General features: G+C 40.8%; 1 protein-coding gene across 1 annotated transcript; it reads right to left on the bottom strand.

The window, feature by feature from the left end:
• Positions 1-5,911: 5,911 nt before the first annotated feature.
• Positions 5,912-22,253, bottom strand: POMP (proteasome maturation protein; the record flags this gene model as incomplete). Its single annotated transcript, XM_023250367.2, has 6 exons — positions 5,912-6,082; positions 9,450-9,543; positions 13,752-13,853; positions 16,685-16,745; positions 19,136-19,233; positions 21,822-22,253. Coding segments are annotated over 6 exons (855 nt in total), but the record flags the coding sequence as incomplete, so codon positions are not given.
• Between the last annotated feature and the right edge of the window lie 5,024 nt (positions 22,254-27,277).

Here is a 27,277-nt window from a genome sequence, read left to right as displayed (position 1 = left end):
AAGGAACACTTCCCAACTCATTTTATGAAGTCAGCATTATCCTGATGCAAAACCAGACCAAGAAATTACAGATCTTCCTTGAGTTATACCCCAAGAAAGCCATCGTAAGTTGAAAGTATCCTAAGTCGAAAATCCTAACCTACCAAACATCACAGCTTACTTAGCCCAGCCCACTTAACTGTTCTCAGGGCTCTTATATTAACCAACAGTTGAACGAAGTCATCTAACACAAAGCCTGTTTTATAATAAAGTGTTGAATATCTCATGTAATGTACTGAATACTGTACTGAAAGTGGAAAACAGAATGGTTGTCAGTGTGTCGGCTGTTTACTCTCACGGTCGCACAGCTACCTGGGGGCTGCCAATGCCCAGCATCGCGAGAGGATCCTACTACATATCACAGCCTAGGGAAAGGTCAAAATTCCAAGTGCAGTTTCTATGGAACGTGTATCCCTTTCACACCATCATAAAGTCAAAAAATCAGAAGTCTAATATCCTAAGGTGGGGACTGTCTGTGCACGAAAAGTGAACTACTGTTAAATAAAGAAGACAAGCTAGGGGACACTCTTTACTTAACACTTCATGAAAATAGGACTCCATCTGGAGAATACCAAACTGGGCCAGAAGGCAGGAAGCTTTTACCAGAAAAAAGAGTAAGGAACACGGAAGTAAGTAGAAAGCTCAGAGATGGCTTGGCATTTGGGGACGGGTTGACTGGATATGCTGCATTTCTGGTCAAATGGGGCATTTACAGAGACACACTGCAACACTACAGACTAATATCTCTCAGGAACATAAAAAAGTCACGATAAAATATTAACACATCAAGCAATATATGAAAAAGATAATACGTCTGTCCAAGTGGAATTTATCTAGAGAACACAAGTCTGGCTCAGCATCTGAAAATTACTTAATGCACTATACTAACAGACTGGGGGGGGGGGGGGGGGGCGGGGAACACATGACTATCTCAATAGATACAAAAGAAAATTGTAACTAAATTCAAAATTCCATTCATGATAAAAATTCTCAAAAAACTAGAATCAAGCTGATAAAGGGCATCTACCTACCAAAGAAACACACACACACACACACACACACACAAAACTGTACAGCTAACACAATACATAACAGTAAAAAGACTGGACACTTGTCCCATAAGATTGGGAATAGGGCAAGGTTATCCATCAACTTTATGTAAATTTTGCCTCAAAAACCTTCAGTTAAAAAGCCTATATTGATGCTGTGAAGCCAGCACTAATATATGCTTGAAGCCCTTGATAAAGGTATAATAGTTACCTAGCTTATCCTGGGAAAGCCAGTTAGGTGGACAGTGAACAGATTTATACAAGCAAACCAAAAATCCCAAGGCTCCTGTCTCTCAAAAGTATTTGACTTCCTCCTTCTATACCTGCTGTGCTCAGAAGTGTGATCCCTGGATTATCATCATCACCTCAGAATTTGTGGGAAATGCAAATTCTCAGGCTTCAACTCAAACCTCCAGAATCACAAACTCTGGGGGGGTTGGGGGAGGCGTTGCAGTCTGTGTTTCTAAAAGCCCTCCCATGGGGCGCCTGGGTGGCGCAGTCGGTTAAGCGTCCGACTTCAGCCAGGTCACGATCTCGCGGTCCGTGAGTTCGAGCCCCGCGTTGGGCTCTGGGCTGATGGCTCGGAGCCTGGAGCCTGTTTCCGATTCTGTGTCTCCCTCTCTCTCTGCCCCTCCCCCATTCATGCTCTGTCTCTCTCTGTCCCAAAAATAAATAAACGTTGAAAAAAAAAAATTAAAAGCCCTCCCATGAGCCCCATGCACGAAAAAGTTTAAGAACCACTGCTTTACATAATACTAACAAACTCTGGCCTCTCAGCTTCATTTAGTGCGGGCCTGTGTTAAATGCAATTTTGCAAACAATTAAAACCACATCCATCTTCTTGAGTTAAACGTGTCTAGAAGTATCTTGTATAAGGGGATCATACTATGATTCGAAAAGCACATTCAACCTCTATTCTTTCGCACGTTCCTGAAATTCTTGGCATATAAAAATTAGCAGTCCCCAAATTCCTCCTCCAGGCTAGATTTCTTTGGATTTGGCCTCCAGGGGGCATGCTAGGCTCTTAACACTAGCTCCGGGTTTGGGAATAGAGCACAGTGACAAGACAGTAAGTAATTGGTTTTCTCTGGTAAACTGACCCCCTCAGCTGAAAATGTCTTAAGAAAGAAACACCCTCTAAGTGAAGAAATTGCTTCCTTGCTAAATCACATTCCTACTTAATTCTCAGGGCTCTAATCAGTGCTCCGATTTTCATAATTAGATCTGGTAAGGCAGTGACTTCAACAACTGGGCCAATTCTGGAGCCTCACACCGGTTTTTGCTACAGCACTATGCCTGTAAGACAACATTCTTTAGGCTTCGATAGGTTGGCTTGTGGATTTGAACTTGGTATTTACCTACTTAAACTTTCCAGTACAGCCAGAAGCCACCACTCCACCATCCTGACTTTTCCACATTCTGGTTGCCCAGAGCTTTGCTATGAATTGGGCATATGATTTCATGTGACCAGAGAACCACTGGAAAGACAGCTAGACTTCCTACTAGATTCACTGCCTAACCTATCCCAGTCAGATAACTAACCCCTGCTTCCCACAAGTCTCTGGAGATGTGCTCCCTATAACACCAACTATCTGATGCCAATTTCCACAGCATTCAGAGATCCTGACCGGAAACAACAAAATGTACTGTTTATCTTAAGCACAGTGAATTTACTGGAATGATAGCGATGTGGGGAACAAAGGTAAAAGATAAAAATTAAGTTTCCTTACAACTTACAGCCCATTGACAAGTCCTTGAGACCCAGAGTGACATTCCTCTGGGAGCTCAGTTGCCTCCTTGATGACACTTTGCTAAGGACAAAAGGCAATCTTAGCTTCACGTTATCCCAACCTCCAGGATCCTGTTAAGTCTACTTTAACACATAAAAATTCCTTTGGAAACTTCCTTTTTCTCTACCCCGCCCCCGCCGCAAATGTAAACAATCATCCTCCAAGCATATAGCCCACTGATACACATCTGAAGGGTGTCATGACTGAGTTTTTACTAAACAGTAATAAATTGCCTTTTCCTGACAAAAGCTAGTCTCCTCAGGATCCTGGAAACCTGGAAACCTTGCTGAAATTCGACTCAAAAACTAACAGTATATTCTTATTCTTTAACGTAAGGATCTATAATAAAACAAACTAAATATATACATTCTTAAACATTCATTGTACATGAAGGAATCTAAATTTGTTTTGAAATCATGAGCTAAACAGGTCCAAAACGTGTCACAACATTCTCAGTTTTGCTTTATTCAAATAGCAAGTCAAAATTTAGTTAATATATAGATTTTAGGTGCTTGATAAAAAAAATTTAATCGATGGTAAATTTCAGCGGAAGATGATACACAACACAGTCTGTTTTTCAAAACTTCATCATCTATTTGTTCAGATCACCTTTTACATTCTTGCAGGTCTGCGTTTGAAGGAGTAACGAAACACAGGCGAGCACTGGGTTGTACACTGGTTATGTGTACTCCTGAAAGAGGGAGAACACTGCAAAGGGCACAATTAAGGAAACATGGTACACCTATCAGCTATATTTTGCACAGAGGGTAGGAAAGAGCCATCCCATGGCGTGTATGCCAAATAGTGCTTAATTTTTTGCCAACCGCCCCCAACACTTCTAGACAATAAAACCCACAAATTCCTTTATCCTCATATATAAAGGCTTAAGAAAGAATTAGATTGCACCTCGTTAGGCATGCTTCCATCTTTTATTGTGAATTTTATCATTTTAATGTGAATAAAATGAATTTCAATTAGCCACCAACCTATGAAGTTCCCCTTGAACCCAAAGATAGTTCACAAGCAAAAAAAAAAAAAAAAAAAAAAAAAGACCAGGAAAATACTAAACTAATTCTTCAATAAAGTCACAGCCTCTGAAAGAAAAAATGCCTAATTAGAGTTGGACACCTAGACAGGTAACTCAAACAGCCCTGCAATGGACTCTAATGCAGGAACCCAAATAATTCAACTCCAAGCACATAGTAAAGACTGCAGGAATTAAGAAATAGCAAGCTTTTCAGCAGTGAGGTAGGCCAGAAGAATTAACTAATTAATGCCAATGACTCTTGCTAATACAAAGGCAAAAGTGAGCATAGAGGAAAGCAAGCATACAAATCGAAGGTTCTCAAGCCTGGAGAGCTTTTCAAAAGTACACTTCCTAGGATCCATTCTGGTCTTATTGGAATTTCTGAGATTCAGACCCAGTACCAAAAGTCCTTCACAAGATCCCCAGGTGATTTCTTGTGTATCCAGCAATCAGGATCACTGGTATTCTTTACAAAGGTAAAAGAGGAAAAGGAGAGAGAGGGGAAGTGAAAAGACCTTCAGAAAGTATTCCCATTTCTTTAAAGCATCAGCTTTCCATTTAAACTATGCTCATTAATTTCATAGTACCCTCTCCTGGTCAGGAAGGGTATGTAGTATTCTTAGAACTATGGTAAAGAAGAAATTTCCCATTTTCTTAGTTGAAAGAATATATCTAGAAGCAATTAGTGAACCTTCATTAATTCTGTATTTTCTCATAATTTAAGTGTAAAATGGTTTGGCAAATATTGTGGCAGCAAAGGTGTTTCTAAACCTAACCTCAATAGTCAGGAGTAATTTTAGAGGTTTGTTGTTGTTGTTGTTGTTGTTGTTTTTTAATGTTTATTTATTATTTTTGAGAAAGAGCACGCAAGCAGGGGAGGGGCAGAGTGAGAGGGGGAGAGAGGATCTAAAGTGGGTTCCGCGTGGACAGCAGCCAGCCCAATGTGGGGCTCAAACTCATGAACCGTGAGATTATGACCTAAGCTGAAGTCAGACACTCAACTGACTAAGCCACCCAGGCACCCCAAGAGCAATTTTTAAAAATGTGTCATCTGCTTTATTTCAAGGTTTGTCATCCCTGACACTACTGACACACTGAACCAAATGATTTGGGATTGCAGGGAGCAAACTCTGAATATAAGCAGTTTTACAATATTCAGTAATGACTTTTTTTGTGACATAGAAGGCTACTGTTTCAATATAAATTATGAGTTTTTAAAACCATCTTCATTTGGTACTTTTATTATCAAAATATATTTCTTATTAGTGAAAGATGACCCATTTACTAATTAAATCTAAAATTCTTTAATTTTTGTATACCAGGTTCATAAAGAATATCTCATAAGAAAGAACAACCATAGCGAAGGTTTATTTTTAAATAAATTATTATGGGATTTGTTCATGGATACATAGTATGTGTGTACATGAATATTCTGATTATTTTTCAATTTAAGCATCTTGTGATATATAAATCTATGTGGTACAACAGTTTAATCAGCATATCCTGGTTGCTTTATTTAATTTTTCACATTAAAGACAAGACCGAAATCAAAACCTTTGAACTTATACTTTTCAACCTCAAAGAATAGCTATAATTCTAAAATAGCATCAATACAGCCAATATTATTCTTCTGAATATTAATGAGCTATACTGAAACAAGGTAAAATATAAATACCTTGCTTTGTACTTAATTTGAAGTGTTGCCACTAAAATCAATTACAGATGTTTATTCTGAAAGACATTACTATGAAGGTTGCAGACTCCAATGCTGATAATGGTTTCAGAACTAAATTTATAGAATACCCAAACAACAGGTTGCACTGTAGACCTGTAGACAGTTTTAAAATACTCATTAGCAACAATTTTTTAAAGATATAGAAGGCTACTGTTTTCATATAAATGGGGAGTTTTAAAATCATCTCCCTTTAGTGCTTTCAACTGTCACGTGGCAATAAACCAAAGACCCAAATAATTTCAAATGATCACAGATACTATTTAGGCAAGAATTCTCAGATGTCAGTACTTTTAATGTTGTGTACATCAAATTATAGTAAAAAGAGGACTATAAACAAGACGCAGCCCCTCTATTTTCGTGAACAGCACAAGAGATTACAGTAAACCCAGTTTATATTCCACCATCAAGTGTGGCTCTCCCATTAGTTCACTTTGTGACGGGTCTGAAAACAAACAAAAACAAACATATTAAAGATTCTCAAAAAAAGATAAATTCCATGATTCCACTCACATGAAAATCTAGAACAGGCAAAACTAACATGAAAGAAGACAGACCAGCAGTTGCCTGGGGCCAAAGGTGAGGGACTGACTGCAAAGGGAGCAAGCAAACTTTCTGGGGTGATAAACATTTTATATCTTGACTGAGGGGACACTTACACAGCAGTACACATTTGCTAAAATTCACAGAATATACACTTAAAATGAGAGCGTTCTATAGTATGTCAATTATACCTCAATACAGTTGACTGTAAAACAAACAAACAAAAACAACAGATTGAAAACGTTCTTCTTTTTCAAAGCTCTCAAGTTTTCCAGAGGCTTCTCAGAAACAATCTCTAATCAAGAAATGGAGTAGTCTCTTAATCTAGTTTGCAAAAACGTTTTATTTCTATTGTTTTGTACTCTCTTCCATACACAAACATAAATCAGAATCCTAGACCAAGAAAATTTTTAAAATCTTCACTCATTTTTAGAGATGAGTCAGACAAAAGACTTATTTTAACCATACAATACACCTAGAAGAGCTTTTAAAATTAATACTAACAGTAAGTTGCAAAATAACAAAGCCTTTTTCCATTTCTGTCCCCTACTCCACAAACAGGATAAAAAAACCCCAATGAACTAGACTGTAAAATCAGTTTGTAAAAATAAATAACCACCCACATTAAAATAATGATTACAGATCTGGATGTTTCCTCGCTGGATCTCCTAAGAGACTAATTACTGTGTCACATCAGTTCAGTCATCTATATACTCTCTGCACTCATCGCACCATAAAGCAGCCTTAACAACTGATGCTGCTGTAATTATTAATAACAGAGTAAACTGCTATGTATGTAACAGGCATTCAAAATCTAAACTTATAAAAAAAAATGCCTGCACATGAGTACAAAGGATAGGCAAAGATGTTTGCCTACAGCACTGTTTCATGTGAATAACTGAAAAAAGATAAGCAACCATCAATAAATGCACTGAGGTATCACGCATACCATTTAGACCCAGTATACCTGTTGTGTTAAAAAAACAAAAACAAAACACCAAGCAATGCCAAATATTTCTGGTTATATATATTTGTATGAAGACACATAGGAAAAAGTCTGGAAGGAAATACACTAAATATAAATAGCAAGTAAATGAAGAATAAAAGAGAAATGGGTTTGGGGGTAATCGTGGAGGACTTGAGTTTCAGCTGTAATGTTTTAAATTGTTACAGAATACGTTAATTTGTATAACGACGACTTTCTTTTAAACCGTTTTAAACTTTGAGTTTAATAAAGCACATGCTTATTAAATAAGTCACTTCCACCAGAAAACAGCACGCCACATAAGCAGGGCGATGGCCTGTGACTCCAACGTCTGCTGTGAGACCATGAGGGAGGACTGAGCCTCTCCATCAGGCTGTTTAACCACCATCAAGTGAGGGAACTAGAGTAAACAGAAATCCCCTTTCAGCATTAAAAGTCTTGTTTTGACTTTACTATTGCCCTCCTCATATTTCCTTCCCTTCCTCGTAAAATGTGCAGAATTTTCTTGGCCAAGTACTCCCTGATGAGCAAGCAAAACTTCATCACCTCCAACACTGAACTCAAAACCCTCCAGTCCCATAGGTCTTCTTAACACACTCTTATGTGTGTTGAGACAATTCTCCATGCGTCTCTCACGCTTCTGTAAGCCTTGGATACACTTCCTGCCTTTGTTCTAGGCTCTCTGTCCAAAGTTGTTACTAAAGTGAACAGACTAAGAAGAAGACAAAGATCGTGTCTTCTCTGGTGCACAGAACAGGAAGCCTTACTGCCTATTGTAAAAGATTCAGATGCCCTTACCTGGGGGTTCCTCTACCTGTAACAAAATACATAACATATGCAGCATCACCTGACCTTCTTCTTGCTGCTCCGTGGGAGCCGGGGCTCAGGGAACCAACCAGAAAGCTGACACTCCAGCTACTACTACTGCTCTTAGTAATAAACTGTTGTCTCTAGGAATCTTGTCTTCTGCCCGGATTCATGAAACCATGGCAGGCTAACCTGTTAGCTTCTAGATAGGACAACATCAGAGTTCTTCAGCTGTTCTCTCAGGTTACAGACCCTGAACACACTGCTTCTACCTCTACTTTAGCAACTAATTCACACATCTTCTAGGAATCAGGTTATGTGTCATATTCCCAAAAGTGCCTCTCTCTCCTACTCAGCAACAAACTATACCCCTGTCCCTTTTTATTCCTAGAATTTATCACAATTTGCAATTATATGTCTGTGTTTAACTGTTTAACGTTTACCTCCTGCCTTAGAAAGCACAGTTTGTTTTTTTACCATTGTATATCCAGAGCCTAGCTCAGTGCCTGATACATAGTAAATATAACTGAGTAGATGCTCAACAAGCATCTCTCACTTTCTTTACACAAACTTACAGGAGGTGATTTTTAAGTAAATGTGTTCTTATAACTAATTTAAAATGCAAGACAGAAACATACAGACATGAACTATCGCCTTGCTAATTTAAAATGAGGTGTAAGTTCAATGTAAAAAGCTTAGGGATTCCAGGTTTTCCTGCATTCAAAAAGTTCCCTCAGGAAAGATTCTCGAAGGGCAGGCTCACTAGACTTCTGCTGTGTCCGCAGTATTTCCTCACCGGACACTAGCAGCCAAGCAAAACTAGTATAATTTAATCCTGTTGGGTTTTTTCTGTTTCTCCTGAACCGCCGGGGCAAAAACACTAGACAGAATTATATTTGTTTATCTTCCTCAGAAGCAAAAAAATAGGGGATGCTGCATGTATGGTTCTTACTTAAAAGTCATTTATCTCATACATGATAAAATTATCCGAGGAATTTTGTTAAAAATGACAGATTCTTCTTTCCTATTCACCACCTATAGTAGCACAAAAATTCTTTGGGGGTGGGAGGCAATTTTTAAGGAAAATTTTTCTTATTTTTTCTAGTTCTTTGAAAAACTAGTCGTGTCCCACAAATATTTTAAATACTGAAACAACAATCATTGTTCAAGCTACCCTAACAATACTATGTTGGACTCACACATTAGTCTATGTCTGCAGGACATGAAATGAAAGACTATCATTAGTTGATTCATAGTAACTACAACCTTGAAACTACACAAAGAACTTTCACCTTTAAAAACCAGTTAAAGAACAGTTATTACCATTAAATTTTGTCTCATTGCAATGAATAAACACAAGTGAATCCAATGAGCTGTAAGGGCCATATGGATGAGGACAGGACGCTATGGGTTTTGTTTGCTACCATTGCCTTGTACATTATTAGGGCTCCATAAAAAGGTGCTGAATGACACTTACCATTAAGAATATCTTCAAATCCAATAGTCTCATCATTACCCCTCAAAATATCCAGTGAAAGGTTTGAGCTTGGAAGAAATGGAAGACGCTGAGCCTTCAGGAAAAATATGAAAGGGCAAGATTAGAGAAAACCAAAGGGGGGGGGGGGAAACAATAAATAATCTAACTTCTTGCTCTTCATTCTTTATTTGTAAAATTCACAAAACTAAATAAACAGTTTAACCAGTGGGGGGGAAAAAAACAAATAGCAGTTCATATTTTAGACCCAAACCAAATTTTTTAAAATTTCCTCAAAACTTTACTCAAAATACGTAAAGACCCTGAAAATTAGAGTTTTTATTAACACTTAATAATCCCATCAGGTTTGCACATATTTTGGGGCTTTGCTTCTGTCATACACATGACGACGTGCAAAAATCCCAGAGCCTAACACCATAATCTAGTTCCAAATAAAGGTGGGATGATCAAATTCCTGAAGAAATTCCACCTTAGTAAGAGTACTACTCTACTTAGCAAACTGATGACTTCACTCTGTATGTTGTTTCATATTGCTCATAGTAAAAATGTAAGTTATGGTCCTTTAAAACAGTACTGGTAACCAGAAAGGAAGGTCAAAGTCACTTGTGAGGCCTTTGAAAAACACAGTAACATCGGGCACTGGGGTGGCTGAGTCGGCTAAGCCCCCGGCTCTTGATTTTGGCTCAGATCATAATCTCCTGGTTCATGAGTTCGAGCCCCCCATTGGGCTCCGTGCTGGCAGTGCAGAGCCTGCTTGGATTCTCCCTCCCTCCCTCTCCCACTCTCGCTCTCAAAATAAATGAATGAACCTTAAAACAAAACAAAAAAAAAAAACACGATACCATTCTGAACTAGGAGTATCTACTTTTTTCAAGTACCGTATTTTTTTAACTTTTTCTTTTTAATTTTTTTTAACATTTATTTTTGAGACAGAGAGAGACAGAGCGTGAATAGGGGAGGGGCAGAGAGAGAGGGAGACACAGAATCTGAAACAGGCTCCAGGCTCTGAGCCGTCAGCACAGAGCCCGACGCGGGGCTCGAACTCACGGTCCGTGAGATCATGACCTGAGCCAAAGTCGGACGCTTAGCCAACTGAGCCACCCAGGCGCCCCTAACTTTTTTTTTTTTTAATGTTTATTTATTTTGAGACCGAGAGAGAGCAGGAGAAGGGCAGAGAGAGAGCGAGAGACAGAGAATCCCAAGCAGGCTCCGTGCTGTCAGCACAGAGCCTGACACAGGGCTTGAACTCACAAACCGTGAAATCGTGACCTGAGCTGAAATCAAGAGTCGAATGCTTAACTGACCGAGCCACCCAGGCGCCCCTTCAAGTAAAGTATCAAGCATAGGATCTGCACCCTGGTTTGTAAGCGTAGCAGAGAAAGCACGGGTTGTAGAGCCACTGGTATCTGGATCCAGACTGTTTTAGGACTCACCATTACTTTGGCTTCCTAGAAGTACCTGATCTGTCTCACTCTTGGTTTCCTCATCTGGGAAACAGGATACTATCACCTTCCTCTCAAACCGGCAGAATGGTGTGGTGTAAAGTATGTATATAGTATAGTCGTTGGCACATACTTGGTATTCGATGAACTTTTATATAAGCAAACCAAATTTTCAAGTTTTGTGTTCTCTGTTAGTCGCAAGGTTAGTTTGGATATTAACAAAAGAATACCAAGAGTGATGGTCCGTGACCATAGGATACCAGTATTTTAAAGTAACCATGACTTTGAAATCTCAGGGCGTTAAGATTATCTCCCCCAAGAAAATGTAACCAGACTAAAACTATTTTTAATTACTAATGGCTTATAGAATTTAGGATGAAAAAATCTCTAGGTTGACAAATGTATGTATGTATGTATGTATTTTTGTTTGTTTTTTTTTAATTTTTTTTTTCAACGTTTATTTATTTTTGGGACACAGAGAGACAGAGCATGAACGGGGGAGGGGCAGAGAGAGAGGGAGACACAGAATCGGAAACAGGCTCCAGGCTCCGAGCCATCAGCCCAGAGCCTGACGCAGGGCTCGAACTCACGGACCGCGAGATCGTGACCTGGCTGAAGTCGGACGCTTAACCGACTGCGCCACCCAGGCGCTCCTTGTTTTTGTTTTTTAAAGGAAAGTAGGGAAGACAGAGGAAGAGACAAAAATGGAGCTTTGAGTTAAATCAGAGAGTGAGGGGCCTGGTAGGTACAGTTTGATCAGACACGGTCCTGGAAAGCACCAAAAGCAGGAAGGAGCAGGCAGTTGTTACACATCCCAATAAGCAAGAACCACAACAGCACAAGGATAAGGGGAAAAGGCGGGGCGGGGGACAGAATTCTGGATGAGGATTTTTGGATTAAAAATCCAAAAATGGATTTTAAAGTTTAAATCCAAAAATGGAATTAGAAGTTTAGGCCCAAAATGTGAGCAATATGTAACTGGAATCTGAGTAGCAGGAAAATAAAAGAGACACGAACAATTCTGTGCCAAACATACGTCGTATCTAATCTTCAGAGTTACCCTAATAACCCGACAGTGTTGTTCCTGTTAACTCCATTTCACATTAAAAACAAACACAAGATCTGGGGCTCAGAAAGGTCTCTAACTTGTTTAAGTTCTTAAGACTGGTAGGCAGTGGAGCCAAGATTCACATCCAGGTTACCGTTAGAGCCACACATGCTCTTTCGGAGCTTGATCCTTGGAAAAAAGTCCTAAAACAGCTTCCAGGACGACTCAGCCAACACAGTTGCTGGCATTAATAGAATTTGTTGAAAAAGACACAGTAGTAGGAAGAACACGTGCAAAAGCCAAAAGGCCAGAAAAAAAACTAGGACGCCGAAAGTAGTTTCAGGAGGCTACGAAGTACACTGGAGAACAAGGAGAGGCCAGTTCAGGAGCACAGCCACGTTACAGGGTCAGAGAATTATTCTGAGGGCAAAGTGAGGGGAGCGCCACGATCAACTCTGTATTTTACAAAAATTACGTGGCTACAGCATGTACAATGGACTGGAGGGCAGCAGGGGTGGGTGTCTCACTGATCCAGACGAAGCACAGTAGGGGATCAAAACCAATGCAGAAGCGATAGTGTCAACGTGTAATTGACTGGACGGGGGGAGGCAGGGTGGCGGGTGGGGACAGGTGCCGCTTGAGGCAACCAAGGCTAATGCTGCAATCTCTGCCTTAGGTAGCAACCTGGTCACACGTGACACAGAGTATGTGCGGCATAAGGAGTTCTTCTGTACTCACACATGTGAAACGTGAAGTGCCCGTGAGACTTACAACTGGAGAAGCCTACAGGTTTACAGCTCATGAGAATTAAAACTTGGGAGTCATCAACATACACATGATACCTAAAGTCACAGGAATAGGTAGGAAATAATAGCATGAGAAGAGGACTGGAGATGGGAACTAACAAACGTGGTATTGCAAGATGCAGAAGAAAAAAGCAAAAGGAACCTACACAGAAATACCTGAGAAGGCGAGTTCAGACAGGAAGGAGTATCAGGAAAAGTGTGGTGTCCTAAAAGCCAGGGGAAGAAGGAAGGAGTCATTGGTATTACACACCACAGGGAGACCAGACATCCACACTGTTCAGGAGCAGTTTCACTGGTGATGGAAGCCAGGAAACACTGGGTTGGGTGGACAGGAGGCAAAGGCACATACGCAGCAAACAGAGGCAAGTCTACGACACTAACCTGGCAAAAGTACATTTAGTGAGTGAGAAGTTGCTATAAAGGGACTGATACAACATTTGGGTTGTTTTAAAAGACAGAAAAGGTCGGGATGCGCATAAACACTGCTGAGGAGTCTGAGCAAGTAGACGGAGAGGATGAAGACATCAGCTACAGAAAGGATCCACGAAAAGGGAATTCTCTGACGTGGTGTGAGAGGGCAGAACCTAGAACACAGGTCGAGAACGGTTCTTACACCTGGAAGGACATTTTGGAAGATCTTATTCTTTAGCAACAGGGGTACCCAGCTATATGCAAACTGCCTGCCACGCACCACACGTGGATACTTCTAGAGGCATCTCAAATTCAATGTAACCCTCCAAAAAGAAAAACATGAAAGCAGATGCAGGTAAGTTTTGGCACTGAGCTCTTAATTTGAAGTCTTCCGCTTAATGTCTTCTTTTTTTTCTATATAAAATAGGACTCGGGGTCCTATCCTAAAAGGGGACAAAGTAGAATAGGCTGCAGAGAAGAGAAGGTAAGGTTTATAGGGCTATGACTAGGGAAGAGTCCTTCCAGGCCATAGCAGCACACAGGTGGAATGTATTATAGCTGACATGCACAAACTCACCTGCTGCACTGCCTTGAATTCCATTTGTAATTTGAGTGGAGCAAACAGACCCTGGATGTTTCTCAGTGTGGAAAAATTCATTTTATCTTGGTTGAGCTGGAACTACACAGGACAACAACAGAAGTTGAAAGGTTACACTCAACACTCTGCTTTCAAAACTTCATTGATACATGTGTAACACAACACTTAGACAAAGCACTTTACTATCCATAACTGAAATAAAAACAAAACACTTTTGTTAATAAAGTTTAGAGTACGTACGTCTGTTTTATCCAGCATGCAGGTATAGGGTACTTCACTAACGTAAAATTACCCCTAAAACTTGGATTTACAAAACTTTAGATAAAGAATGTTTTTCACATTGCAAAAATACATTTACAAAACATTTCAGTGCTTTTGATTAGAATTCCCGCAAAACTGGTAAAACACAGAAAGGTATAAATAACCTGAGATCCAGAAATAGTTACATACAAGTGACAAAAATGGTGAATTTCTCAGTATGAAAATATACAATTCAAAGGATTTCACAAAAGAAATAATCACACCCATTATACCACCCTGTTAACTAGGCTATAATGTTTAAACTCCACTCTTTGGAGTAGTAGATTCCTGGGGGGTAGGGATCCGAAACTCTAAAGTCTGTCCAGTTTGCATTGGGTGCTCATAAGGAATTTTTTTTTCTGGAATCATATTTTTACTAAACATTGATATTATTTGTAAAAAACTTTGACAATTTAATGTACTTCAGGCAAAATGAATCAACTGCATTCATGGATTCTAATCATACAGTTTCCTAAAATGGCTCTTAGGGGTAGCGGAGATGATTTGCAGACAGACTGCTACAAAGGTCTGTGTAAGTTAACTATAGTAAGGTAAAGTGACCTGTGTGATCATTTTTTATTATACTACATTCTCTTGGTAAGATTTTAAGTCATGGCAGGGGCAGGGTAAGAAATTTTAATCAAATACCTACTGAGAGATTAGTGCCCACTGAGACACAACCTGGGGCCATATACATGAAGTCTGAAGGATATTAAGCAACATGGTTTTTAACTACTGTAGCTGGAGCGCAAAATTTTAACAGATGGTCCTTAGAGAAAATATGCAACATTTCATTATGGGTATATAATCTGAAGTTCTCACTGAAGGGTTTCCTTTAAATACTGAATTAAGTAAATACAGTTTTATGTAAAAGATTCAATTTTACAAACTTTGATGAATGTATCCACCTTATAATATGCTGTCAAACTGCAATTATCAGTCAACATATACTTAATCACTAACAACCACATGCAAAATTAGAATTAGGCTCTGTGGCAATGTACGACAACCCGTCTACCACGGAGAAGGTTGTATGATCGAACTGGGAAAACATTACATACAGATCAGGACTTCTCAACCCCTGGCGCTACTGACATCTTGGGCTACATAATTATCTGTCGTGGTGCACGGGGACAGTCCTGTACACTGTAAGATGTTTAGCAGCATCCCTGGCCTCCGTCCAACTGATGCCACTACCAAAGATCCTTCTTCCCCAACCACTTGTGACAATTAGACCTTTTCAAATGTCCCCTGGAGGAGGCAAAATCATTCCTAGTTGACAACCACTGGTATGAATAACGATGGCCATCTTCCCTATCGTTACTATAGCTCCCAATCATGGAGAGCTACTTTAAGTCAGCATGTGCCAAGTCATGGGCTATTACTAACTCCATTATGCAGATGAAGAAACTAAGACTTAAAGAGAAATTAAGAAACTTGCCAAGTTCACTTAGTTGCTAAGTATGGTACCAAGAATTCAAACCTAGATAGTTCAATTACACAACCTGTGCTGAAGGATTTATAACAGAAAGTGCCAGACAATTTCAAGAGACTCCCACTACCCGGTTAAATGATTAAGGAGACTACACAGAGGTGGCAGATAGAAGCTGAGTCTCAAAACAACTATATGATTTTTTAACTCTTCATCTGGGCCAGTCTCACTCAGATTTGTCCAAGTTTCTCTTAACATGTATTGCCCAGAAGTGAACCAATATTCCAAATAATACTTGGGAAAGTGAGACTGTCTCCTCCCTTGATTTGAGTGAGCCCCATCTTATTAATAATAACATTGCACCATCTTCCTGAAGTAATAAGACCCCTCTTTATTCTTGCTCTGAACGTGTATTTAGAAACCCTGTAAGCTGCCTTACAACATCCATCCAGGCTACACCCCCTTTGGGAGTGACTGACCTAAAACTATTCAAATGTCTGCTCTCTAAAGCCTTCCACTAGCCATATGCACAAGTGGTTGCTCCGTCTTCGTCCTCTATAGCATTTTATATAGCCCCTCTCCACTGCCTGTCCTCCCGTTAAATTCTCAGCCCCTCCAGGATGGGGATTATGTCATATTCCTCTGTGTACCTACTATGCCACATAAGAGGGTATGTCCCTCAGTACCCTGGAGGTGCAGGGCTTGAGAAAGAGGTCAAGGCTAGAGACAAGGATTTGGAGATCAATAGCAAAAATGGCAGAGGAAAAATATGAAAGAAAACAGGATCATCAAATGGGGAACTATTAGGAGAGGAATGGTGCATTGGCTTTCAGAAATGTCCATAAAGGGGCACCTGGCTCAGCTGGTAGAGCCTGCGACTCTTAATCTCAGGGTCATGAGTTCAAGCCCCAAGCTGGGCGTGGAGCCTAGTTAAAATTTAAAAAAGAAAAAAAAAGAAACATCCATAAAAAAGACAAAAGAAGGAATGTGTAGAGCTTTAGTGAAGCAGTATAATGATAATTTGAAGCCTACTCTACAAGGATACTGAAAATAAGTCCTCATATTCTTCATGGTCAAATGCTCAAAATCAAAAATGTCTTAATAAATGAAACCACATAAGTATTACTAAAACTATTCTTCTACTAGAGAAGAAAAGTAAAAATACAAGTAACATACTTACATTTTTTTCTGATAATTCAAGAGGATGACTAGGCAAAAGTTCATTTTTCACACAAGGAAGGCTGAAAATAAACATTTGAAAGGTAGATGATAAATCACTCAATCCCTAAAGCTCAAAATCACATCTATCAATACGTTTATCTATAACAGAATGCCACAAGGGACTTTTGGGGGACGATGACACTGCATCCTGACTGTGACAGTGGTTACAGAAACTGATACATGTGTTAAAATTCATATAACTACGAATTGTAACATAATGAATTATAACGAGTTATATAACATTAAGAGAAAAAAAGTCAAATCTACTATATAACCGTTTTAAAATGTACCAATTATAGATACTAGTAGTCAATTAACTAGGGAGAGCCCTTCAAAAAACAGTGTTTAAACGATGCCCTATTATCTAGAAGAAATTTAATAAAGTATGTTTAAAACTACTATTATTTGATGACATGCTTCCTTTACTATACAAAATATCTACACCCCTTCTGTTTAGGTCTAATACATATTCAATATTTAACGTATCTTTAATAAACACATGTTGAACAATGTGTTTCACATTTACTGAACACCTAGTATGTAAGGTCACACGCTGCTAGAACCAGACCACTGGTCTTTATCACTCTAGATATATAAAGATAACTATTCTTATTGCCAAAACAGGATTTGAAAGCTGAAAGAAACCACAGAAATCCTGCAACAACCATTTACTGAATACTGTCTTTGTACAGAAGTATCCTACAAGTGGAATTTGAAAATGGTTCTGTTCACAGCAATCTTATAGTCTAACCAGGAAGAAAAAGGAGCATTTTATGTGAAAATAAATAAATAACAAATCATCAGAACTTGGTTACTAACTCGTGAATTTGATTACACGATGCCATAAATCAAATTATATTCTCTAATTCCAAAGACTATAAACTGCGTCTTTCACTATAAAATGGAAAGACAATAATAACAAGGCATCATATCTGTCCCCAGACACCAGTATTAGAACAACATTCTATTATAGCAGGACCTAAATATCTTAAAGTTACATATAGAATTCAAAATTCAGATGCTACTCTTATTGGATTAAGCAGAAAGGCAACCTGCCAAGAAGTACTAGAAATCGAGACCTAAACATATAGAAACCTGGAAGAAATCAAGGGTACAACTGTGCACTGAGGGTAGAGAAGAAAAATAACAACAGCTAACACTAAGAACTTACTAATGTCAGGGACTGTTCTATTTTTCATGTACTAACTCATTTATTCCTCAAAATAAGATTTATACTATTAACAGCCCTATTTCACATACAAAGACTCTGAGAAATAGAGCAATTAAGTAACCTGCTCAAAGTCATACATCTAGTAAAGAGCGGATCAAAACCCAGGCGGCCTAGTCCAGAGTTAATGCTGTATCTGCTGTGTTCTAGTGTCTCCCAGAGAATTACTCCAGTAGGAAATAAGATAAGGACACAATGGCTTTCCAAGTCAGCAGTAGCAAAAAGGAGAATCCTAGCAAATCATGCTCCTGGGTGACAGCTCCTAGAAGGAGGCCCTAACCTGGGAACCCACTACCGTTAAAACATTTCATTACACAAAACATCCACTGAATGGATAAAGAAGATGTGGTACACAAACACACACACTCACACACACACACTGGAGTATTACTCGGCAATCAAAAAGAATGAAATCTGGCCATTTGCAACTACGTGATGGAACTAGAGGGTATTACAGTAAGCAAAGTCAGTCAGAGAGAGATAAATATCACAGGACTTCACTTATATGAGGACTCTAAGATACAAAACAGATGAACACAAGGGAAGGGAAGCAAAAATAATATAAAAACAGGGAGGGGGACAAAACATAAGAGACTCTTATTTTTTTTTTTTTAACGTTTATGTATTTTTGAGACAGAGAGAGGTAGAGCATGAACGGGGCAGGGTCAGAGAGAGAGGGAGACACAGAACCTGAAACAGGCCCCAGGCTCTGTCTGAGCTGTCAGCACAGAGCCCGACGCGGGGCTCAAACTCATGAACTGCGAGATCGTGACCTGAGCTGAAGTCGGACGCTTAGCCGACTGAGCCACCCAGGCGCCCCAAGAGACTCTTAAATACGGAGAACAAACAGAGGGTTACTGGAGGGGGTGTGGGAGGGGGGATGGGCTAAATGGGAAGGGGCATTAAGGAATCTACTCCTGAAATCACTGTTGCACCATATGCTAGCTAACCTGGATATAAATAAAGAAGTAAATTAAATAAAAATTAAAGCAAAACAAAAACAAAAAACATCCACGCCCACACTCACCCAGTCTAAGGTATATTACTTGCTATGTCCCAAATTAAATATATATTTATGGCCTATCGAAATATTTAAAGAATACTGTGAAAAAGAATTCACAGAAACATTTTATTACAACAAAGTCAAAGTCACAATTCCACCCCTCCCCCCCACCCATATACCCTTTTCGAAGAAGATCATGACTTTCAAAAGGTCCACTTGCTGAAAGTTCAGTAACTGGAATGCTGTCCTTCAGCTGAGATCCAAGTCCTCTGGCATTCTACAACACAACCAAAAACACCATTAAATACAAAAAACTTTTTAAAACTTACACTGAACATCTATGTAAAAAACTGTTCAAGCATTAGACAAAAAAATAAAGTCTCTGCCCTCAAAGAGCCCATAGTCCAGACAATTGTGATGAGACTCAGCATTATGGTAGGGTGATTATACATGGTACACTAAATAATATCAAACTTGGGAGTAGGTAGGATCCCTGAGTTGATCTCTGAATACTGTCATATTGAAAGGCATTCTAGGAAAAAAGAACACAGGTAAAAGAAAGAGACATAAATGAATACGCTACAAGTAGTTTGAGATAACTCCATGTCTCAGTGAGGCAGAGGTAAAGGCAGACTGGCAAAATGAAAAAAAGGCTCGAACATGCGAAGAAATTCAGGTTTTATTCTGAAATTGAGAGAGCCTCTGAAGGTTCTGGCATGATCAGAATTACTTTCATCGGAAAGATTCTTCCCCTGGGTTGGAATGATTAGCACAGAATGAAAAAAAGTCGAGGGCAGAATCCTGGAAACCACTATTCCTTAAAAAATAAAAAAAGCACAAGGAAATGGGGTTAAGAATGAATAGAATGGCTAGAAGAATGAAGTCACAGAAGCTAAGAAAAAAAGGGATGTTCAGAAAGTATTTGGTTTCTGAAAGAGGGTACACCCTACGAAAAATAAATCTAATCAGCATAAACAAAACCAAAGACTCACAGTACATTGGGCACTACTGTATTATCACCCTCCACATCTATGCTATAAAACATTTAATCAAAAAAATTCAATAATTATATTTAAATATAAAAACCATTTAATAATCAGCAGGTGATTTATTAAACACCCATTATGTGTCAGGTATTCTGGTAGATGCTGAATGTACACCTTCCCCAGGGTTGAGTCTAATGAAGATAAATTAAACAAGCAAATAAAATGCAATAAATGTTACAACAGGGAACACACAAGAGTTAACTTTTAATCACGTGTTGCTCACATACAATAACCCTGTAATTCTGAAGAAAAATGTACAACAGCTACAGGTAGTTTGGTGAGCAGCCTTACACTACTCTAGGATAAACTACTCTGAGAAACCAGTGTTTTATGTTGACTGTTGGATTTACCCGTGTATTTTATTTGGTCAGGTACTTTATCCTGTCCAGGGTTTCTTCAATCTACCGCCCTACTTCAAGACCTCACACCTGGGTAACCTTAACAGCACTCTGCTGGGTACTGCTGTCTCTAGACTCTTCCACTTTCCAATTCTGCATCTCAAGGTTTTCCTAAAACATATAATCTTCCCCACCAACCTGTTAAAAAAAAAAAAAAAAAAAAAAAAAACCACCTTTCACCGATTCACCAATGTCCAGTCTGAAAAACAAAACCCAATATCCTTATCCTGGAACTCAAGAACCTACACAACAGGCTCCCCAACACAGAAGTCAAGGTTGATCAGGAAACAGAATCTGGAATCTATGTAGTGTGGCCTGTCTCTGACCTACTACGTGACTATGACCAAGGCATACAATGTCTCTGGCCCCATTTACTTATCCTCCCAGGCACCTGAACTCTTGCCAGGACCAGAGTGGTATGATTCTACCTTACCAAATGTATCTCCTGGTACTTTCCCACCAGGAAAGGAACACTCTCCTCCTCCCAGATTGCTTTATTGTAAAGTAACAGAAGGAAAGTTTCTTCTATGCACAAAGAAAAGGAGAATTCTGATCTCTGGGTTCTACTATTATCATTCCCCCCAATTTCCTTCTGTACAACATCAGGATAGGCGCCCGATGTTTCTACTAAAGCAGCAGGGAAAACCAAATCTATGAAAAGTATCACTAGTTACAACTCAGAGAGTTTATAGAACATCTTCCCAATAATCAGCAATATTACCAACACAAGCTTTCTACATTTAGATGGCCTAGTATCAGAATCAGGGGCCAGGGCGGTTCAGGAGTCTTTCCCAAGCATCACTACTTTTACGTTACAAGGAGAGAAAGGGAGTGGAGGGGGGAGGGGATGCACTGAAGACACAGACACACGGGGCGTAACAACTGCCTTGATTTTTACCCCCTCCAACGTCTGGCATACTACAAGCTCCCAGAAATGTCTGTAAAGGTAAGAGATGAAAAGGAGACTTTCAGCTGTGGGTCTGTTCGCAAAGCAGTTCCGAGGTCGGGGGTGGGCGAGGAGTTCGAGCGCTCTGGGCCCCCAAGGTTCGCCCCTCTGGGGCAGGGTAGTCTGCAGCGCCGCATCACAGGCTGCACTCTCGGATGTGCCAGGTCGGCGCCAACCACGAGGAAGGAGCCGGGGGGTACTGGGGACTTGGGGACGAGGGGGCGCAGACCCAGAGAAGAGAACCAAGCGAAGGGGATGAAGCCGAAGCGCTACTCGCGGGACCCGCGCCGAGCCCAGCCCGGACGACAGCCACGAAACCCCCAACCCCGTGACTCGACAGATCATGGCGCCCGAGGCCGGCCTCATCCTCCCGCCGCCGCCGCCCCCCGGGACGAGCCAGGGGGAGGCGGCCTGTTCCTGCCGGGCCAGGGTCCCGAGCCCGCCGGGAACTCAGCTCGCCCGGGGGCTCACTCACCATCTTCAACTTGCTCAGTGAACAGCTTCTCAGCCCCGTTACCGTCAGCCGGCCCCACTGCTCACTTCCGTTTCCGGGGTTGCCCCCCCCCACATCCGCCGGAAGTGCGTCCGTCCGGGCGAGGAAGGAAGGAGGGCGCGGGGCGCCCGGAGGGAGCCGCGCGGGGCCGGGGCTCCCACGCCTGAAGTCCCGAGGGACCCGGGGCCAAGGGCGCAGTAAGGGTGTGGGCTGGGGGGAGGGTGGGGTCGGGACGAGATGTGCCGGAGGGGAGGGAAGACGCGGACCTCCGCTTAATGATAAACATCCACCGTTGGTACAGTATTTGAAGATGTGCAATGCGCTTTGGTAGATGCATCCCCTTAGTGAATACAAAACCTCGTCCAAGGGGAGACTACATTTTTCGTGAGGGCAAACGAGGCGCAGGTGCAATGAATAATTTGCAGCGTTTCAGCTAGAAAAAGGCAAAAGTAGAACACGAGGCTTTGCCAGTTTATTCTTTAAAACCATAGAACGAAGGTCTGCTATGTTCAGAACCCTGTGCGGAGGCTAAGAATATAGAAATGAATCGGGCTGATGTGGTTCCTAGGCAGGAGGAGAGGAGCAGTGGAACTGCTGGGGGTGGGGCGGGTGACATGGAGCGAAGTACGGATGATAATTACCAACATATATTGGGGCTCTTCTCGCGATAGAATTCTAAGCCCTTTACGTGAATTATCCCCTTTAATCTCTTCAATAATCTTATGAAGTAGGCTCTATTGTTATCTCAACTTTATAGTCAAGGAAAGCAAGACAAAAGAGTTTAAATATGCCCAAGGACCCAATCATCCGTTTTCAAAGCATTATACTGTGTTGCCTTCCAAATATAACGCGATAAAATGGACTCCTACTCTGTTACCATATAATGGGGATAACTTAAAAGAATCCTTGGGCTGATACTGAAAGGTAGGAGAGTATGGGAAAGAACATTACTGGCAAATTTGCTTGCGCAAAAACCGAACTGGGAAAGGAGGTCTGTGTGGCTAAAGTTCAGAGAGTATGGAGAGAGTAGTGGGAGATGAGGCTGTAAATAGATGGAGGCAAGTTTATTTTGGAGGCCTCTGTGCCAATTAAGGGTGAGGCTTTATCTTTAAAAACCATTGGAGGATTTCTGGGCGCCTGGGTGGCTCAGACGGTTAAGCGTCCGACGGATCTCGCAGTCCGTGAGTTCAAGCCCCGCGTGGGGCTCTGTGCTGACAGCTCAGAGCCTGGAGCCTGCTTCCAATTCTGTGTCTCCCTCTCTCTGCCCCTCCCCGGCTCATGCTCTGTCTCTCTCTGTCTCAAAAATAAAAACATTAAAAAAAAATTTTTTTAAACCACTGGAGGACTTCTGTCACCTCTAAGGGAGGTGATAAAGTCATATATGTTATGTATATCCACTTGCCATGGTCCTACAACCTTGAAGTTCCAGGTTTTGAATATTCTGCACTGCTGCCTTTATGTGTCTTCTTCTGGCTCTTCCATGTTTTCCTTGAGATTTGAGTTTGAATGTTTCATTTGCATTTTTTCCTTTCACTCAGTTCCACCTAAGGAGAAATTTTAAAACTGCAGCTCTTAAAAAGAAATTATTTTAATGTTGTTGATTGCTCACAGTTCAGTCATTACATTTTCCTTGAGCATTTGATTCTGGAGCCAAAGAGAAGAGCCCTTTCCCTATACTTGAGATACTTTTATTTTACTGGGGGGTATAAGTATGGTAAATAAATGTAAATGTGTAGTAGAGAAAGGAGCCGGATCAGAAAGTGGCTGGGAACAGGGAAAACCGGCTTTTGAGGAAGAGGAAATGTGGAAAGGCAGAGATTTGCAAAAGGGCATGTTGTAATAAGAACAATGAAGAATATTCCCATGCAGTTGGGAGTTCAGGGGGAGCAGGTGGAACAGCATGAAATGAAATTGGAGGGATTGGTTGAGGATAACATAAAGGGCCCTGTATGGCATCTTGGGGTTTTAGGCTTTGTCTTGCAGGGAATAGGCAATAATGGAGGTCTTTTCACAAGACACTTGACATTAAAAACAGTTATTCTGGTGGCAGCCTGAGGACTGTACTGGAATTAGGAGAAACTAGGAACCAAGGTACCATTTGGAGTGTTGCAGTAGTTAGAGTCCACAGGGGAAGGAAGGGATGAGAGATTGAAAAGGAGTTAAGGTTTAAAAGTAGCTTTAAAATCGCTTTAAAAAGATGATGAAGTGTCAAAAATAAGTCTCCGGTGACTGATAGGATACTATCAGGAGGGCAGCAAGGAGAAAAATCGCCTTCCTTTGAGCCATACACCTATATTTATACACCTATATTTATATCCTTTTAAAAGGTTTGTTACAGCATTAACTAATACAAGTCAGTGTTAAGTATGCTCAAGTAGCTTGAAGAATTCAATTAGACTTGACATTAGAATGGTTTAATGTTTACTTAGACTTTATGTGATATCATTTGGAGGACAGACTATTAGTAATTGTTAACGTCTGCTGAGTAGCTGGCCGCGTTCTTAGTTCTTTACATACATTGTTTCAGTTAATCCTCAATTACTCTGTGAGGTAGGTACTACTATTATCCCCATTTTCCATAAGAAACAGGCTCACTGTGTACATTGTAAGAGAACAAGTACTCTGTTTCACGTTTTGTTGTCTTCCCTGACTTTACTCTTCAGGCTCTCTGGCAAAAATATTTGTTTAGTGCGCATTGTTGGACATAGCAGAAGAAACCCATCTAGAGTGCAGCAGCCTGCTGAACGTGGGTGAGCACAGGTGAATGGATACAGCTCGGGTTGGTGTAAAAGCACGCTAAGTTGAAATGTGCCCTTGGCTTTGGTTGAGTCCTCGTCCCTTCAAAAGAAAGGATGGTATAAAGCGAGCACGTGCATTTCAAAGAAGAGGTAGTCAGTTGAGTGATAAAGTCAATGATCGAGCAGTAAAGTGGGGAGCAGGAGGCCGTGCTGACATTTTTCTTACCCTGTGAGTTAGGGAAAGTGGGAGAAAGATGAGACTCCACGGGATAGACTTGAGGAAAGTGGCATCACTTATGAGAAAGCTAGGTTTTAGTTGGGGCTAAGATGTGGGAAGAGAACTTGTGGCCAAGTAAACAATACTGGGAAATGTAGTCACAATAAACTAGGGAAGTCTGATTGTATGTTCCAAGGGACATGGTGGCAGGGGTTTATGAAGGAAGGACCAGTGAGTAGCAGGTTCAGGGGCCGAACAGGTGATGGTACCAGAGGAATACATGGGGTAGAGAAGTCAAGGTCCTTTCCCTTATGACCTGATACAACCTATACACCCTTGGCCGTAACCTTTAGCTGTTAATCTATTAACTGTGTTCGTCTGTTTTCAGATCTCTCTGTTCCTTCCCTCTGACAGGCTTCTGCAGTCAGGGGCTATGCCTTACACATTATTGTATCTGTATCTGGCAGACAGCACCAGTAAACGCTTACTGAATGAAAAGTGTAGGAAAGAACAGATGAATGGATCGATGTGCCTAGTAGGCGAGACTAGACTAACATGGTTGGGAAATAGGTGGGGGTAGACAAGGGTGGTCCAAGATAACTTATTTGGAGAAGTTTTCCAGAAGCATCTTCTTGGGCCTGAAACCCAACCTTAAAGCTCAGCACTATAAGCCAAGGCCCTTAATCCTTGCCTGGCTCCGATGATCCCCTTTCCCCCAGGGCTAGACTCAACAAAATCTGGCACCTCGCCAAAAAGTCAACAGTTCTGACATCCGCTGACATTAAGAGCCATGGATGTGTGTGTGTGTGTGTGTGTGTGTGTGTGTGTGTGTGTGTGTGTGATATGCCCACCTTCCCCCCCCCCCCCCCCCCCCCCCGCCTTCCAGCTACAAATTCTGGCCAGTCCTGGTTGGTCTTTTGTCCTCCCAGGCTCTGACAGTTCTCAGCCACATGGATTCTTTTGAGCTCTGAAAGCAGAATGGGGGAATTGGCGACGAGGGTTGGTGACAGCGACTTTTCCCTCGGAGTTTAGGAGAAGCACAAGAGCTCCATTGTTTGAGGGACACAGGAGGGAAAAATATTTAGTGTGAAAATTTTGTAAAACATGTACTCCGGCTGCGTCAGTTTCAGCAATGGTGCTCCCCTATGAGGTTGGGGAGGGCGTTTTTGTGAAGGGGTGGTCCAAATCTCAATGGTAAGAAAGTTACGATGCTTCAGAGGACCTGAAAAGAATCTATATAAATCATAAATAGTACACCCAACTCTTCCTTTAAATGATCTAAGTTCTTGCAGTGGTGGGGAAGATTCAGTGTGCTTAATTTCAGACAAATTACACTGACACATCTCTCTTTGCAAGTCCCTTCATAAGTGTTACGGGACGGAGAAATACTTCACACCAAGTGTATCTGACAGACCATTTTCTTTAACCCTAAGAGATGAATGTTTCATATTTCTTCTGAAATACTTGCTGACTCTGATTTCAGATGGAGGTGCTCTTAGAAGAGTGTCCTCTGAATATGAAAGGCTGGGTTTTGAGAATAAGTACTAGCGTGGGCTCTGGAATCCAGGTGTCTCGTTTTACTATTTTCCATCTGTGTTGCATCAGACAGCAGAGGTTAGCATTTCATTTTTCATGGTCTCATAGCCCTATTTCGGGTCTGTGCTTTTGAAAACGTGGTTTATATTTTTATCATAGAGAGTCTTTATTTGTCTGTGGAGCGTACAGTGTGTAGGTTATATGCCACGGAGTTTAAATTCTAGACTTGTTTCTGTTACCCTTCATTTGCCAGCCCACACGTAGAAGCACAGAGTTGTGTTAATGTCAGCTAAAGAAAAATTTAATTCGGAAGGCATGTCTGCCAAAAGCATTATACAGCTGCAGATAGACCCTCATAGAATATACATGTACAATGGTATTTTCGATTCGGATGATAGTTTTGGATACTAGGGTCCGTATTCTTCTCCACTGGTATGAATACTTGAGGGGAAGTTTTTGTATTTTTGAAAATCAAACTTTTGCTCCTTGAAGCCCATTAAAAACTGGAGAGAAAATTTGCCTATATTCATTCCAAACATAGTAGAAGGCTACCTCAAAAACAGCTTACACTCATCTTTTTCAGAATCCGAAAGCTGATTTCGAATTTAAAAGCTGAGACAGCAGCCTAAGTCATTCTGATCATATGACTGGTCTGTCTGAGGTTTTTCGTTTTTGATTATGGAAGCAATGCACAGTCATTGTCGAAAATCAGAAAACGCCAAAGGACAAAAAGAAGGGAATGGAGAGCAGAAATGACCACCGGGAACATACTGGCTTGAAGATACTCTTTTATATGACAGAATATATCTATTTATCTTTTTTACAAAAATAGATTGACCCCGTCTTCTAAGTGAGTTGGGAAGTTTTCTCTTGGCTTTTGTCATGACCACGTTTTTATTTTACAAAAGATGTCATTCTGAAGCTTTAGAAAACATCCTTTCTTTACT

The sequence above is a fragment of the Felis catus genome, chromosome A1 (genome assembly GCF_018350175.1).
Source record: "Felis catus isolate Fca126 chromosome A1, F.catus_Fca126_mat1.0, whole genome shotgun sequence".
Classification (NCBI taxonomy): Eukaryota; Metazoa; Chordata; class Mammalia; order Carnivora; family Felidae; genus Felis; species Felis catus.
The sequence above is the reverse complement of the archived record's forward strand: the minus strand, read 5'-3'. Positions and strand labels throughout refer to the sequence as shown.